This window comes from Melospiza melodia, chromosome 21 (assembly GCF_035770615.1).
Source record: "Melospiza melodia melodia isolate bMelMel2 chromosome 21, bMelMel2.pri, whole genome shotgun sequence".
NCBI classification, from domain to species: domain Eukaryota; kingdom Metazoa; phylum Chordata; class Aves; order Passeriformes; family Passerellidae; genus Melospiza; species Melospiza melodia.
In genome coordinates, this window is record NC_086214.1 from 12,154,338 (window position 1) to 12,168,614 (window position 14,277).

At 41.1% G+C, this 14,277-nt stretch overlaps 1 protein-coding gene across 2 annotated transcripts in view; it reads left to right on the forward strand.

Annotated features, from left to right (window-relative positions):
* The window catches only part of BRIP1 (BRCA1 interacting helicase 1), a 48,641-nt gene that overhangs the window by 24,073 nt on the left and 10,291 nt on the right, over nucleotides 1-14,277 (forward strand). For both annotated transcript variants that reach the window (XM_063173765.1, XM_063173766.1), the window contains exons 15-16: nucleotides 7,665-7,824; nucleotides 8,158-8,279. In XM_063173765.1, the coding sequence (XP_063029835.1) occupies nucleotides 7,665-7,824; nucleotides 8,158-8,279 (282 nt within the window). The remainder of the gene's footprint in view (nucleotides 1-7,664; nucleotides 7,825-8,157; nucleotides 8,280-14,277) is intronic.

The following is a 14,277-nucleotide window of genomic DNA, read 5'->3' on the forward strand; positions in this document are numbered from 1 at the left end:
GAAAATGCTGATGAATTATTCACCTTTTATTGTGCTGGGGTGTGCACATGGTGATCAGAGATTTTCACCCTGCTCAGGGTTTGCTTGAGATAAAGCTTTATCCCTTTAATTTTTCCTTTTTTAAATTTCCCCTGCAGAGTCTGTGTGGATGAGCACAGATTTTACCCCACATTTCCCACCATCTGTGGGCATCTCAACACCATTCTGGGTCCTAAATATTTGACTTTATTTAAAATTCTCCTGGAGAAAATAAGTGCAATTTTTATCAGTTTAGAAAGACACCATTTCCAGGGAAGTTCTTGAAAATCCCACCTCCATGGTTTAAAGTTTTAACCTTCAAACTCATTTTGTGCTGTTAAGAAACAGAGAGATGAGGAGACAAATCTGAAATAGCACAGTGCTGGAGAGTTCCAGTCCAGGGCAGCTTTTCCCAGCAGTGCTGAGGACTCCCTGAGCACCTGTTAGCACAACTCAGTCTCTGTGATCTTCCTTCAGAACTCTGGGAGAAATGAAAAATATCAGAATAAATGTCTGACATGGCTCCAGGCCCCTGCACAGCCCCTTGAATTAATAATTTAATTTTTTTAGTATTTTCTATTTTGCTCTTATGGAGCATTTCATTCCAAGAGGCTCTGTGGCTCTTTGGGAAGGGAAATCAGGCAGGAATTCACCTGGAATCAGCACTGAGGAAACCAGGCAGCTTCAGAACCTTGCTGGTGATGCCCCTGGTGCAGTAAATGGGAAATGAGCAGGAGAAAGCAGCTGGAGCCTCTCCTTGATAAGAATAACATCCTTGTGTGGCCTGTTTCCATTAAAATGCTGCATTAAATCAATTTATTTTTGGTTATTTTATTACCCTGTGCATGTGTATTCATATGGATGTTTAATATTTCTCTCCAGTTTCCTATTAACAGTGGGAATTTAAAGCTCTATTTTAAAATTAAATTTTATTTCAAAAATGAAATATTTTGGCACGGATATTTTCCCATCCTCTTGAAATTAAATCTGTTAGTATTAGAAGCTGAGAGAATGAAATTAGAAGTTTAAAATACCTTTTTTTTAGTGAAAAAAGTTTATATTTTGCATTGGCTCAGTCATTCAAATGACTTTTCCTGTGTTAAAACCCTCCCATAAACATGGGGAGGGGCTGTGAATCAGTTTCTTGCTTAACCTTTCATGAAAATCTAATTGAGTGCAAACAACTGCTTTAAATAATTCAATGGCCTCAGTTATTCTTGGCTGCTGGAGCCCCAGCCCAGAGCAGTGCAAATGTCTGGGTGTTGAGCAAAACTGAGGCTTTCCTCTTTTTTTTTGTGAAAAATATGATTAAAATGACCTTTGGAAAAGTGAGTGGGGTGATTAAGAAGAAGAAAAGGTGAAACGTAAATTATTTCTGCCAGTTGGGTAAATGGCTTGTGGCCCAGAGATGAATGAATATTCTTCTAGTCCTTCCCAAAGTGTGGAATCATTTTGGTGATTTTGATAAATGGGGTTGGGTTTCTTTGCTTGCTTTTCATCCCTTTTGCTCTTGTGGAGGGACATTGTGCTTTTCATGGTGCTATTTGGAACAGCACCCCAGAACTATTAAAAAGTGATTTCAGAGAGTGGGATAATGGACATTAGGCTTTGTTGGATAGTTAGCCCAAATATTTTCCCTCTTATTTTTGGAAGGAAACTCAATTTTCCTTTCACACCAATCCTTCCAGGCAGTTTGTTCTTGTCCCTTCCATCTTTTGTTCCCATTTCATTCCTGTTTCCTTTCTGTTCACTTTTCACCTCAAGGGCCTTTTTTTAGTTGTTGTTGCTGTTGTTGGTTTTGTTTTGGGGTTGGTTTGTTTGTTTTTAACTAAAGGTGAAAATGGAATAAATTAGTGTTCCTGTGACCCCACATTGGTAAACTCTTTGTAAATCCTTCTTTTTTCCCCCAAAGTGAAGGGTTCCAGTATTCCTGGAGTTCAGTTGCCTGTAGGATTCTGGGTTATTGGTACCAAGTTTTCAAGAACTCTCAAGTAACTTCTGCTAATTCTCTACTTTTCCAAACCATCTTAATCATTGAAGAAATTATTTAATAGGAACCTGTAATACCAAAAAAAGTGGGTGAAGCCTGGCCAGATCCACTCCCCACTCTTTGAAATAACAGGAATTTCAGGCCACTTTGGTCAAGCAATGCCCTGATTTAATGTCTGAATATGTTTCAGGATTATCACTAATATAGGGACAGTTCCATCCTTTCATAATGGAAGTAGAACATTGATCCAACTGATTCTCCTGGGATTGGAACTAAAACTTCCAGCTGGGGGCAAGCAGCTGACTCAGCAGAGCTGCTCCTGGAAGGTTTGGAGGGAATTCAATTCCCTGGAATCAGAGAAAGGTTTGAGAGGGAATTCAATGGCTCTGGAATCAGAGAAAGGTTTGGAGGGAATTCAATGCCTCTGGAATCAGGGAAAGGTTTGAGAGGGAATTCAGTTCCTCTGGAATCAGAGAAAGGTTTGAGAGGGAATTCAGTTCCTCTGGAATCAGAGAAAGGTTTGAGAGGGAATTCAATGGCTCTGGAATCAGAGAAAGGTCTGGAAGGGAGTGCAGTGCCTCTGGAATCAGGGAAAGGTTTGAGGGGGAATTCAATGCCTCTGGAATCAGCCATGAGAAAAACACCTGGGCCTGGGAGCAGCAGAGATTGCTCCAGTGGAAAAGACAATGGGCCTCCACCTACAGAAGGACCTGTCAGAATGGATGGATTTTTTAAAAAATTTAATATTTATTTACACTGAAAGGCAGAGAGGATGCAGCTGATGCAGGTGGAGGCTGAGTTGTTCCATGATACAAAACAACCTGGGGTTGATTTTTTGCAGGCAGCCCAAATGGTGGGAAACATTTTGTAGCAAAGCAAGGGAAGTGCATTTCTTCTTGACAATGTTTCTGAATTTAAGAGTTTTCAGAGTTAAAACAAACAAACAAAAATCCTCTTTGGTTGTGCTACCTGTTATTGTTTTGGCCAGACACAAACACTGCAGAGCAATGGTTAGAGCAGCACTGGGGCACTCTCCATGTTGGTGGGGAGTTGAGAGCCCTGTTTGGTGCCAGGGGCTCCCTTTGGGGTGCCAGGGGCTCCATCTCAGTGCCAGCCCCCCCTTTGTGTCCCAGTCCCCCCTTTCATTCCCATCAGCCCAGAGCCCCCTTGTTCTCCCAGAAGTTCTCTTGGTGCCCAGCTCAATCCTGGTGCCCTGTAGGGGCCTGAGTAATTGTGTGTCTGGGGGCCTGAGTAAATATATGTATTGTAAATATATGTATGGCAGTGAAAGATCTCTGTATTGTATTAGTGACCCTGCCCTGATTCTAGTTATTGTAAATGGGCTGCAGCTGTGATGTCCTTGATTGGGCAGCAGCTGTAGCCCATGGAGGGAACTGAGATAAAAGGGGGCGGGGTTGTCAGGGAGAGCCTTGGAGAGGAGCCCTGACTGAGAAGCAACAACACCACTGCTGTGAAGATCTGCCGTGACAAAACCACCCAGAAGGTATGAGGCTCTGGAAATAATGATATACAACAATATGAATACAACAGTGCCCAGCCCCAAGCCAGCTCCTGGTGCCCAGCTCCTGTTGGCATCTCTGGAGTTTTGTGCTGCCTGCCTGCCTGTAGAACTTGTGTCTGACCCTTCAAACACATTTCCAGCCCACTGGAGACACACTTGGATTTGAAGCAGTGCTTATTCACAGAGAAAACCCTGGGAGCAAGCACAGGGAAAAGGCTTTTAGATCAATGCTGCTCCCTCGGGGAGCTCAGACTTTTTGCACTGACACTGCTGCCAATACTGGGATTTTTATTAACAAAAACCTAATGGCTCTTCCCTTTCCCCTCCAACTACCTGAATATCTGAATAACAATGAAAAGTACAACTTTATATCATTACATAGAGCCAAGCTCAAAAAAAGCAAAGTTTGAAGGAGTGGGGTTATTTTAGGGTACAATGGCAGATTTTTGAAGGAGTGGGGTAATTTTAGGGTACAATGGCAGATTTTTGAAGGAGTGAGGTAATTTTAGGGTACAATGGCAGATTTTTGAAGGAGTGGGGTTATTTTAGGGTATAATGGCAGATTTTTAAGAAGTGTTACAAGATGTTTGTGTAAGTTCTGCTCACCTTGAAATAACTTTTCTCCAGTTATTGTATAAATGTGGGGAAATGAGCTTGTAGTTTTACAGGTGCACAAGGACACAATGCAGTTGCAATGATAATTATTTTGAAATAGTTGGAGTTGTTAAACTACCCAGTAAAGCCAGAGCTGGTTTATTCTACTGTCAGGTCCTTCTTAGGTCATTTTCCTTTTAGGCCTGCACTGCTCTGGAGCATCCTTGGATATTTTTGGGTGTTTTGTTGCACTTTTGATTATTTCTGTGATACCTTTTTTCCTCTGCTGACAAGGTGTGATCCATTCATGACATGAATCAATGCTAAAATATTTAAAGAATATTTTATGTAAAGAAAATAGCAAGAAAAGAGTTAAATAAGCCAGAATTTTTCTGTTAGACTCCTCTTTTCTCAGCTATTTTCTACTCCTGGTGATGGATCCTGCAGGAAAGCACAGCCCCAGCAACCTGGAGTTAACTCCAAGTTTGATCCAAGGGTGGAAATTCCAACCCACTTGCCTTAGGGTGAAATCCATTAAACAAAGCTCTGGGTTTGCTTCATGACCTGGGAGCCTCCTAATGTGATTTTTGGCACTGTATAAAACAAAGCAGCAAATGGAAAAGGGCAAAGCTGCTCCTTTGTGGGCGCACACGGGAGGGTTTGGCCTTGGAGGGAAGGAGAAACAGCTCCCCCCATCCCCAAACTTCCAGAACATTCCAGAAACTGCTCAGAAGGGAATGCTGGTGGGAGAGCTACACCCTGAGCCCCAGATTTTTCTGGATCATAGCTGACAGGTGTCTTTAAATTGCAGACAGGAATAAAAGGGAAAAGCTAGCCCAGTAAACATCCCTCAGTGCATGGGGAGATGACAGATTCTTTCTAACAAGATTTTCTGCTCTCTTGGAGGAAGACCATTTGTTAATAAAGCATTTGAGAATCCATTTTTAAGGGATTTAATAAAATATACCCAGGCTGCCTTCCAGTGCAGGAACTATTATTCCCCTGGGAGGGAGGAGTGACTGGCTGGGGGCATTAATGGTTCCTTCCTGTGATTCCTGGCATCAGAGCTTGCTCCCATTTGCACTTTTCCAACCCAAAGTGAAATAATTTTTTATGAGAAACCCGCACTTGGTTCCTGGCTCTTCTGAGGCATGTGTGTGTTCTATATTTTATTTATTTGTATTCAGTCAGCTCCATAATTCTTGTTGTTTTAGTGTGTGTCCAGGCCATGGGTCCTGTGTTTTTGTGGATACAAGGAAAGTTTCCATATCTAGCAAACTCCATTAATGGAAGAGGTAATAGCTGTTGTGTGAATTAAATGAATTGTTCCATTCTTGCCCAAGATTTCATAAATAATTCCCATCTTTCCATCAAAATCACAGATTTTTTGTTGTGGTGGTGGAACAAGAAAGCTGAACCTTGGTCCAAGGGAGACTTGCCTGGAGGGACTGGGGAGCCCACAAAGAGAAAAGATATGTTCTTAAGATTTGGATAAAGGTTTTCTCCTGCCATCTTTACAGTTCTGAATATAAAATTTGCTTCCTTCAAATATGAGGGAAATGCAGTGGCATTGAGGGATTAAGGAATTTTTTTGAGGAAGAACCTTTCCTAGGGGTGTGTTGGGAGAAATCCCATGGAGAGGAGAAAATCAGGGCTGAGTGACCTTGGGAGTCAAAGGCTGGGTGGTTTCATGAGTGTAAAAGTGAAATTGAGCCCTGCCCAAGTGTTCTCTCCCTGGGCTGCCCTTGGCATGGCTGGCAGTGCCAGGGGCCCAGCAGGGATTGCTGAGGGGGCCCAGCAGCAGGAGCAGCAGTGAAATCTGGAAGTTAATGGTGTTCCCCTCCCTGGCAGATCCCAGATGGATGCACTGAGAGCTGTAATGTGTTTGATTCTCTGCCTTCCCAGAATTATCTCCACAGCACATCCAAGAACTGAGGCTGGGCTGGCAAGATGGACACTCATTGCTCAGTCACAGGGTACAGCCTTTATAGAAAAAGAGATTACAGACAGGTCCTGCCAGGAAATGGCAGCTGGGAGGGAAGGGACAGACAGCAGGACAGACACATTTAGCAGAGATGATTTATTCTGCAGCTACAGCTGCTCCTACTACTCATCACTTACTCTCTCTGTGCTTGCTTGCTAATGGTGTCACATCAGTAGTAAAGCAAGAGTAATTCCCTGAGCAGAGGCTGGGACAAACCAAGGAAAATGTGAAATAACAGCATTTGTCCCCTCTTGTGAGGAACCCATCCAAATTCTTCGTGCCAGAGAATGAGTTCAGATCTTTAATGCTGAGGACATGAAAAATGCAAAGGGCCTTGTCACCAGTTTCCTATAAATTTTCCAATGTGACAACAATTAGTTGTCATTAGTTCTGCTTCACTGTAGCACTGAAACTGTGGATTTGGACAGGGGACAGATTATTTTTGTAACAATCACCCATTCAGGATCCTGGGATCCTGGCTGGGGTGCACTGGAAACAAGTGGGCTGCAGTGAGGGGATGGAGCAGGGCAAGTTTGTGCAGCCTGGAGCAAAATGTGGAAAAGTCTTCAGGAGGGAAGTGCAGACACAGAGCACAGCCCTTCCTGCAGAACCTGAGAGTTTAAATCTCATCTAGGAACTGCACAGAGTCAGTAACACACTGAAAACACTGAGCAGCAGGAGGGTGCAATAAAGGATTGAGTTCTAACTAAAGGATTGAGTTCTAACTAAAGGATTGAGTTCTAACTAAAGGATTGAGTTCTAACTAAAGGATTGCATTCTGCCCACTGACCCAGAGCTCCTTGGTGCACCCTGGGTGTGTTCCTTGCCTTGCCCCTCTCTCAAGGGCAGCTCTGTGCAGCTCAAGGAGGGACTTTTTGGCTCCCTGACTTGATAAAATTCAATGTAGAAGTTGATGAATTTGCTAAATCACCCCCACCCAACCGACTTCAGGTTCTGTGCTAATTTTAAACTCTGATTTCTGTAATGCAGCATTTTCAGAATCTGCATTAAAAGCAGGACAAGTTTATTTGAACATGTTCTGACTTGGAGTGACATGTGCACAGTTCAGAGTTTGGGAGGTGTAGTAAAGCTGAGGGGCTGTCCAAGAACCTGAGGAGGCTGATAAATCCTACATCAATATTCTCCCCCCCAACTTCTCTATGTAAATTTTCAAATATTGAAAAGTTCTGGAAGTTTAAGATATAAAGGCTTGTTTCAAATTAATTTGAAATTTATTTCTAATCTTACTTAGTAATCGAAAAATCAGATAACTTCCATTTTTTTGGATGACATTACTTTGAGGAATAGCACAAAATGCTCTTTAATGGCCACTCTCATAGATTTAGAGTTTTGCTTTGGCAACTCTAGAATCTGCATTATTTCTAATTAGCAAAATTAGTGCCCCTCCATTTCCCAATTGCTGCACAGCTGAGGTTCTGTGCATGGTAGGAAAACTTGCATTTACAAATACAAAACTGAATCATGAAACTTCACTGAAAGAAATGTCTTTGTGTGCTTTATTTGAGCAGTTCATGGATTTTTGTGTTGGTTTTCAGATGCTGGACAAGTTAAAGGACCGTTGGATGCACACAGGCTTGTGGAGGAACCTGGAGGATGTTAAAACTGTCATTGCAGAGCCCCAGGGAGGGGCCAAAAGTGACTTTGATGAGCTGCTGAAAATCTACTACGATGCAATCAAGTGTAAAGGAGAAAAAGGTACATTTTTCACCATTCAAAAGAGTTGGTGCAGACTCTTAGAGTAAAATTCAAGGTTTAACATTCAACATTCTGCTGTAGATACATAATTAATTACTCCTGTATTATATAGTGTAAAATATTTTGCTGTTTGATGGTCAAAATCAGAATGTTATTGATCAAAGTGGAGTTAATCTCATCCCTCTAACCCAGTCCCTGTTTTTACAGCCACTCACCCTTTCCAGCCAGTATTATATTATATTATATTAACTTTAGTCCTTTAAAAGGTTTTGGTGCAAGTTTCTGTGATGCCAGCTGCTCCCTGGCATGCTGAGTGTTGCTGTGCTCTTGCAGATGGGGCTCTGCTGATTGCTGTGTGCAGAGGGAAGGTCAGTGAGGGGCTGGATTTCTGTGACGAGAACGCCAGGGCCGTGGTGACCATCGGGATCCCCTTCCCAAACGTCAGGGACCTGCAGGTAGGACCAGCTTCAGCCCTGGCCTGGCTTTATGGCATCTTCCAAACCCTAAACGTGCACAAAACAGATTTTTATGGCATCTTCCAAACCCTAAACGTGCACAAAACAGATTTTTGTATCATCTTCCAAACGCTAAACATGCACAAAACAGATTTCTATGTCATCTTCCAAACACTAAACCTGCACAAAACAGATTTTTGTGTCATCTTCCAAACGCTAAACATGCGCAACACAGATTTCTATGTCATCTTCCAAACACTAAACCTGCACAAAACAGATTTTTGTGTCATCTTCCAAACACTAAACATGCACAAAATAGATTTCTATGTCATCTTCAAAACACTAAATATGCACAAAATAGATTTTTGTCATCTTCAAAACACTAAATGTTTAGTTTACTAAAATAAAAAACCCACTAAAATAGTTTTTTATGTCATGTTCAAAACACTAAATATGCACAAAAAATAGACTTTTATGTCATCTTCAAAACACTAAATAGGCACAAAATATCTTTTCTCTCTGTTTACCTTTGAACTTCTCTCCGTCCCATTTGACTTCTTTGAGTGACCTTGCACAGGTAAGAGGTGGAGCACTGCTTTAAATAATGCAGGTTATTGCAGAAAATAAAACCTTTTAATACAAACTTTTTAATACTGCTTTAAATAAGGCAGGTTATTGCAGAAAACAGGTGGAAAGATAAGGATTGTTTAATTATGTTATTATTTTACAGTATAGCTGTGTATACCTCACTGCTTGCACTGTCTCACCTTTCTCATCCCATTGCCTTCTTCAATGTAATTATTTCTCCCACTTCAGCACAGAGTGGAACTGGAAACTTTTTCCAAGCCTGTGCTACTTTATTAGCTTGCAGTTTTGAACATGAATTTATGACACAACATAAACTCTTCCTGGATACTGAGGACAGCACTATTTGGAATATTCAAGCTTCGTGTAACTTTAGGCAAAAACTTGTAAGCCCCTTGTAAAAATAGTATTTGGAAGTGGCTGCAGTTAAATAAATCTGAAAGTATTTGTGTTTTTCAGGAGGTGGTGAAAGCAGCATCCTGTTGCAGTGCTGTGTAATTGCCCACCTCAACACTTCCTTCCTTCTGACTTGTCTGACAGGGATGATGTTCCATTAGAGCAGGCACTGCAGAGCTGAAAGGAAAAGAAAGCCAATAAATATAGAAAAGTATTTTTCTAGGCTTTCTGCTTGCTGAAAAAAAGATTTATTATTGGGTAACCCAATTCTTTCTGGGGGTCTGTGCCACTGAGTGCTGCCAGTCACTGTCACTGCCCTGTCCTGTGTGCTCCTCTTTGGGACTGCTCTGTCAGGCCAAGAAACAAAGTGAAGGATCACAGAATAAATAAACACCAGGAGCAGCTGGATTCTGGTTCTCCCTAATGCCAAATCAAACAAGAAAATCATAGGTTTGCACTTGAAAGGCCAAACAGACTCAGCTTTGGTTTGAGAGATGTGTTCTGAGCTTAAGTGAACAAGCAAAGGCTTCTTTGTTGTCTGAGCATGAGCCTCATTCCAGCCTTGCTGGGAAAAACCACATCCTACAAGGGCCAGGGAGGCTGAGTGCAGTTCCTCCAGAGTGTGCAGAATTCCTTGGAGCTCTCACTCAGCCACAACATTCTTTGTCCTGCTGCAGTATAATGCACTCCACTGTAGTGGAAGAATTCCCATTAAAGAGTGCTCAGTCTCTTTCTGCAGTTGGAAATTCTGGGTTTGGGGGCATGTGCTGACAAGGTATTTAGGAAATCCTTTGTTGTATGGCTGGAACTTTGTAATTAATGCCAAATGATTTCCTGAAAATCAATGGGTTTGGGTTCTAAATGATACAAAATTAGGTTGAATGAAATGTGTTATGGGTGAATTATCCACACAGTGGGTTATGGTTTGATTTTACCTTGAGGCCAACCAAAAATTTCAAATAACAGGATCACAGCACTGCAGCCCATTTCTGATAACTATATTTTAAAAATCAGTGTTCTGTTGAACTATTTTTTAAAATGAGACTGAAGAAAACCTGTAAATTTTTCAGTAGGGCTGGAAACAGTGGCTGCCAAATTGCAAGCAGCTCAAGGTCTGAGTGTGTGTTTAGAGATGGGAATGCCCAAAGCTCTGCAGTGATCAATTCTGGATGAGAGCAGGGCAGGCACCAGTCTCAGCATGAGATCTGCATGGCAGAGCTGCTTCAGGATGCTGGAAGAAATAGTTTTTATTTTAAATGGCTTTATATTGAACAAGGTTTGTTTTGCTGAAGGTTTAGGGTTATCAGATCCCCAGCAATTCTGGATTAATGCTCATTTTTTTATCAGCTGAATTGCAAGAAGGATAAAGTGAAGGAAGTCACTTTGAAGAGGTGGCTACTTACTAGTGTTTTTGTGAAATATAAAAGAAACTTGGAAGATTAAACATCTTTTTCAGCTCAGGAAAGGAGTTGGAATCCCCAAATGAAACAGTTAAATTTAGAGAATAGTTACACACATTTGGTTGGTGTTTCTTTGGATTTTGTGGGTGAAGCAGAAAACTGGGCAAAGCCTGGAACTTCTGGGGAGGACCTTGAGTTTCCAGCAGCCATAAAATTCAAACCAGAGTGGCACAGGCCAGGTTGGGTTGGACAGAAAATGGAGAATCTGTGGCTCTCCCACAGCAGTGGGTGCCCAGCAGAGGTATCAGAGGAGGAAACTGATAAGATGATTGATAATGACATTCCTTTAAAAATAGGAAATGCAAGTGATTACCAATTCCCTTGGAACAGCCATGAATTCTATGCTCCTGGGATTGGTTTAAATCACTAAAAATGCTGGGCTTCTACATGAAAAAACACTTGAATGTCTGCATTTTGGGTTAATAAAAGTCCTCTTAAGCCTCAATTCCATAACCCCTTACTCCTTACAGAGCTTTTTCTTGGTGAGTGATCCCTTTAATGCTCCCAGCCCTGAGCACAGGCAGCAGGGTTTGTGGGGCTGCACCCTTGGAGAGCAATAATTCATCTTGGCACTTTGATGTTGGCTCATCTCCACTAATATGACTTGTCTGTGATCAACCTGCTTTCTAAATATGTTTTATGATTTGTAACTTGATTGAGCTGTAATATTAAGGAGCATAAATAATGTGACAGCAAGAGATGGATAATCCCACAGATGTGTTATCTGATGCTAACATACTGTTAATTAACTTCTCTTAGATATTTTGAAGTGTAGCATTTTGGGTCCAGACATCAATCTTGGGCAAGAGACTCATTGTCAAGTGTGATGAATAATATCCAATTTTAGTTTTTCCATATGTTTGTGCTGAGTATATACCACAAATCCTGGTATTAAATGGCAAACACTGGAATTCCCTAAGTAACTGTGTGCTTTTATAAGGTACAGTAATTTCTGTGGAGGCTTTAAAGATAATAATTTAGTTTCACTTCAACATTTTTAGGCATATTGTATCTTAGGTTCACTGCTTTTGACAAAGAGAAGAGTCTAAAACACTTTGTCAGGGTTAGGGAGAAAGAAATGATTCAGGCTCAGACCTGATTATAAACAAAACTGATTGAAGCAAGAGGCCAACCCCTAATTCTGTGTTATTGCAAAGGGTTTCATATTGCTGAAGAATCAGGTTGCTAAAACAAAATAATATAAAAGAAAATGTTCAAGGATTGCTCAAAGCTCTGGTGCTCTCAATGGTAGAGTTTGGCTCCAGTAAAGCAGGAAAATTTATTTCAGAGCCAAAAATGACTTCTTGGCTGTGACCAGGATTTCCTCTGCCTACCTCTGGGACCTGAAAGTAGAGGTAGGAAAATCTGATTTTGGAGCCAAGTGTGACTTGTTTAGTTCAAGTCATAATTTACTGTTCTTCCCTTGGGGAGCTGAAAAGAAAGAGAAATGTTGAGAATGGGCAGCTCTGAAGTGCAGAGTGCCCTGCCCAGGGAGCTTTGCTGCACTTCCACCTCTCCAGATGCTTTTGATCCTGCTGCAGGAGAGGGAATTCATCATGGAACAGGCAGCAGAACTTGACCAAAACACAGCAGAAAATGCAGAAAATCAAATTCTTTCACATCAGCAGAGGCCAATAAACTCACTGGGGCTGGGAGCTGGGAGCAGTGGCACTGCTGGAGTTTGGCTTTAATGGGAATTATTTCCCCTGGCTGCCATGGCGGGGATTTCTCCTTTATTCTTACACCAAGGAAATCATCACTTCAATTACAATTTTCTGGCCTTTATGTAACTTAATGATACAAACATTTTGCAGTTCTTTGGCTGAAGTTTCCACTTCTCCTATCTCAAATTGAGGTATTTCTCAACAAATTGAGGTATTTTTATCATTTCAGAATAATGATGTGTTTCAATATTGAATTTCTAGTTGTTGTGGCAGTTTTTAAGCCTGTATGTTTTGTGTCCCTTGAAAGGAGAAAGAATCTTGTGCTATGTAAGTGATTGCTGGAAAAATTAAATTCTTATTTACTGTATTCTAGGAGAAGCAAGATTTCTAAGAAAATGATTGTTATTTTAACATTTAATTTAAATTATTATTATGCTTAACCAGAGTTGGGAAGCATCCCTTGCGCTGTATTATTGTGCCATTTTTTCTATCTCAGTAACTCTCTAGTTTTGATTATATCCCCATTCACACTGCACTGTTCAATCCCAATATATTTCCATGTTCCCTGTGAGACAGAGCAAGTCTGGAATGATTCCTTTTTTATTCAGTGTTATCCAAGGAAGGCAGTTTTGATAAGTGTACACAGAAATGTTCAGGCAGAAAAGGTCACCTGAGCAATTTCTGTGTGGCAGCATCCTGATGATAATTGAGCAGTACAAATATTGATCGTGTCTCATTGGCAGTTTGGGGGCTTTTATGAGGAAATGCAGTATTTCTATGTGAAAATAAAAGTGTTATATTCATGTCTAGTGACCTTATTTAGTTCAAAGAACTCGTTAGAATGACCTTAATAAATTATTGTAATTGGCAGGATCTAGTTTGGTAAAATTCAGCTAATAAAAAATTGCTTATTTCATATTATTTATATATTAACGCTGCACTTGGAATGTTTGGAGCATTCAAAGATAAAATCCTGCCATAATATCTTTCTCCTGTGGGTTCAGAAATGGGAATTTTGTGTTTAGACATGGCTGGGAGGAGTGGGGAGTTTGAAGCTTGTTCTGTGACTCAGCCAGGCCTTTCCTTGTGCATTATTTGTGTTAAACCCCCAGCCCTCGTTGCTGCTGTTGAAGTGAGTGAAGTGCTGCCCTGTTCAGTGCTGCTTCTATTGAAGAATTTTCAGATGTAAGAGAAAAGAAATGGCTTTTCATGTTTTAACTTTCCTGCACTCACAAACTTTTATGGTTCCTTGGCATTGGTCAGGAGGAAAGTAGATGGCAAGTGTTCCTGCAAAATTCTAATTATTGCTATTTCAGGTGGAAGAGAGACTCTCAGTGGACACAGGAGATTTTTTAGGATGGGAGATTTGCTTAAAAAACATTTTTATGTCTTTTTTGGGATGGAAGCAGGGAGTGACCACCTGCTATTTTCTCTGCTTGTTTGTTTTGTAAGACGTGGGGAATTAGAGATGTTAAACATGAATGTAACTTTAAAAAGTTTTTTGGATGATGTGAGCAATGTCTTTGCTTTCATTACTATTTTTCCTCTCATCAAACCAGAGAAACAAGTTAGTGGAATGGCAGAAAATGTTTCTATCCATTTGCTGGTTTTTCCTTCCATGGAGGGGAGGGAAGGGCAGGAGCTGATCCAGGTGTGGCTGTGCCACCTCCACCTGCCCATGCAGGGACACAGCCCCAGCTCTGTTGGCCTTTTCCTGCTCTTTTCTCTTCCTTCACCTACCAGAGCAAGCACCTGGGGATGTTTGTGATGTCCTATCAAAGAACAGGCCTGACTTGCTAAACAAAACAAAATTTGTTCTTAAAAAGCAAAGTTTGCATTTGGTCCAGTGAAGTAATGCATTAAAAATAACCCTCAAAACTTTGCCAGGTGAAG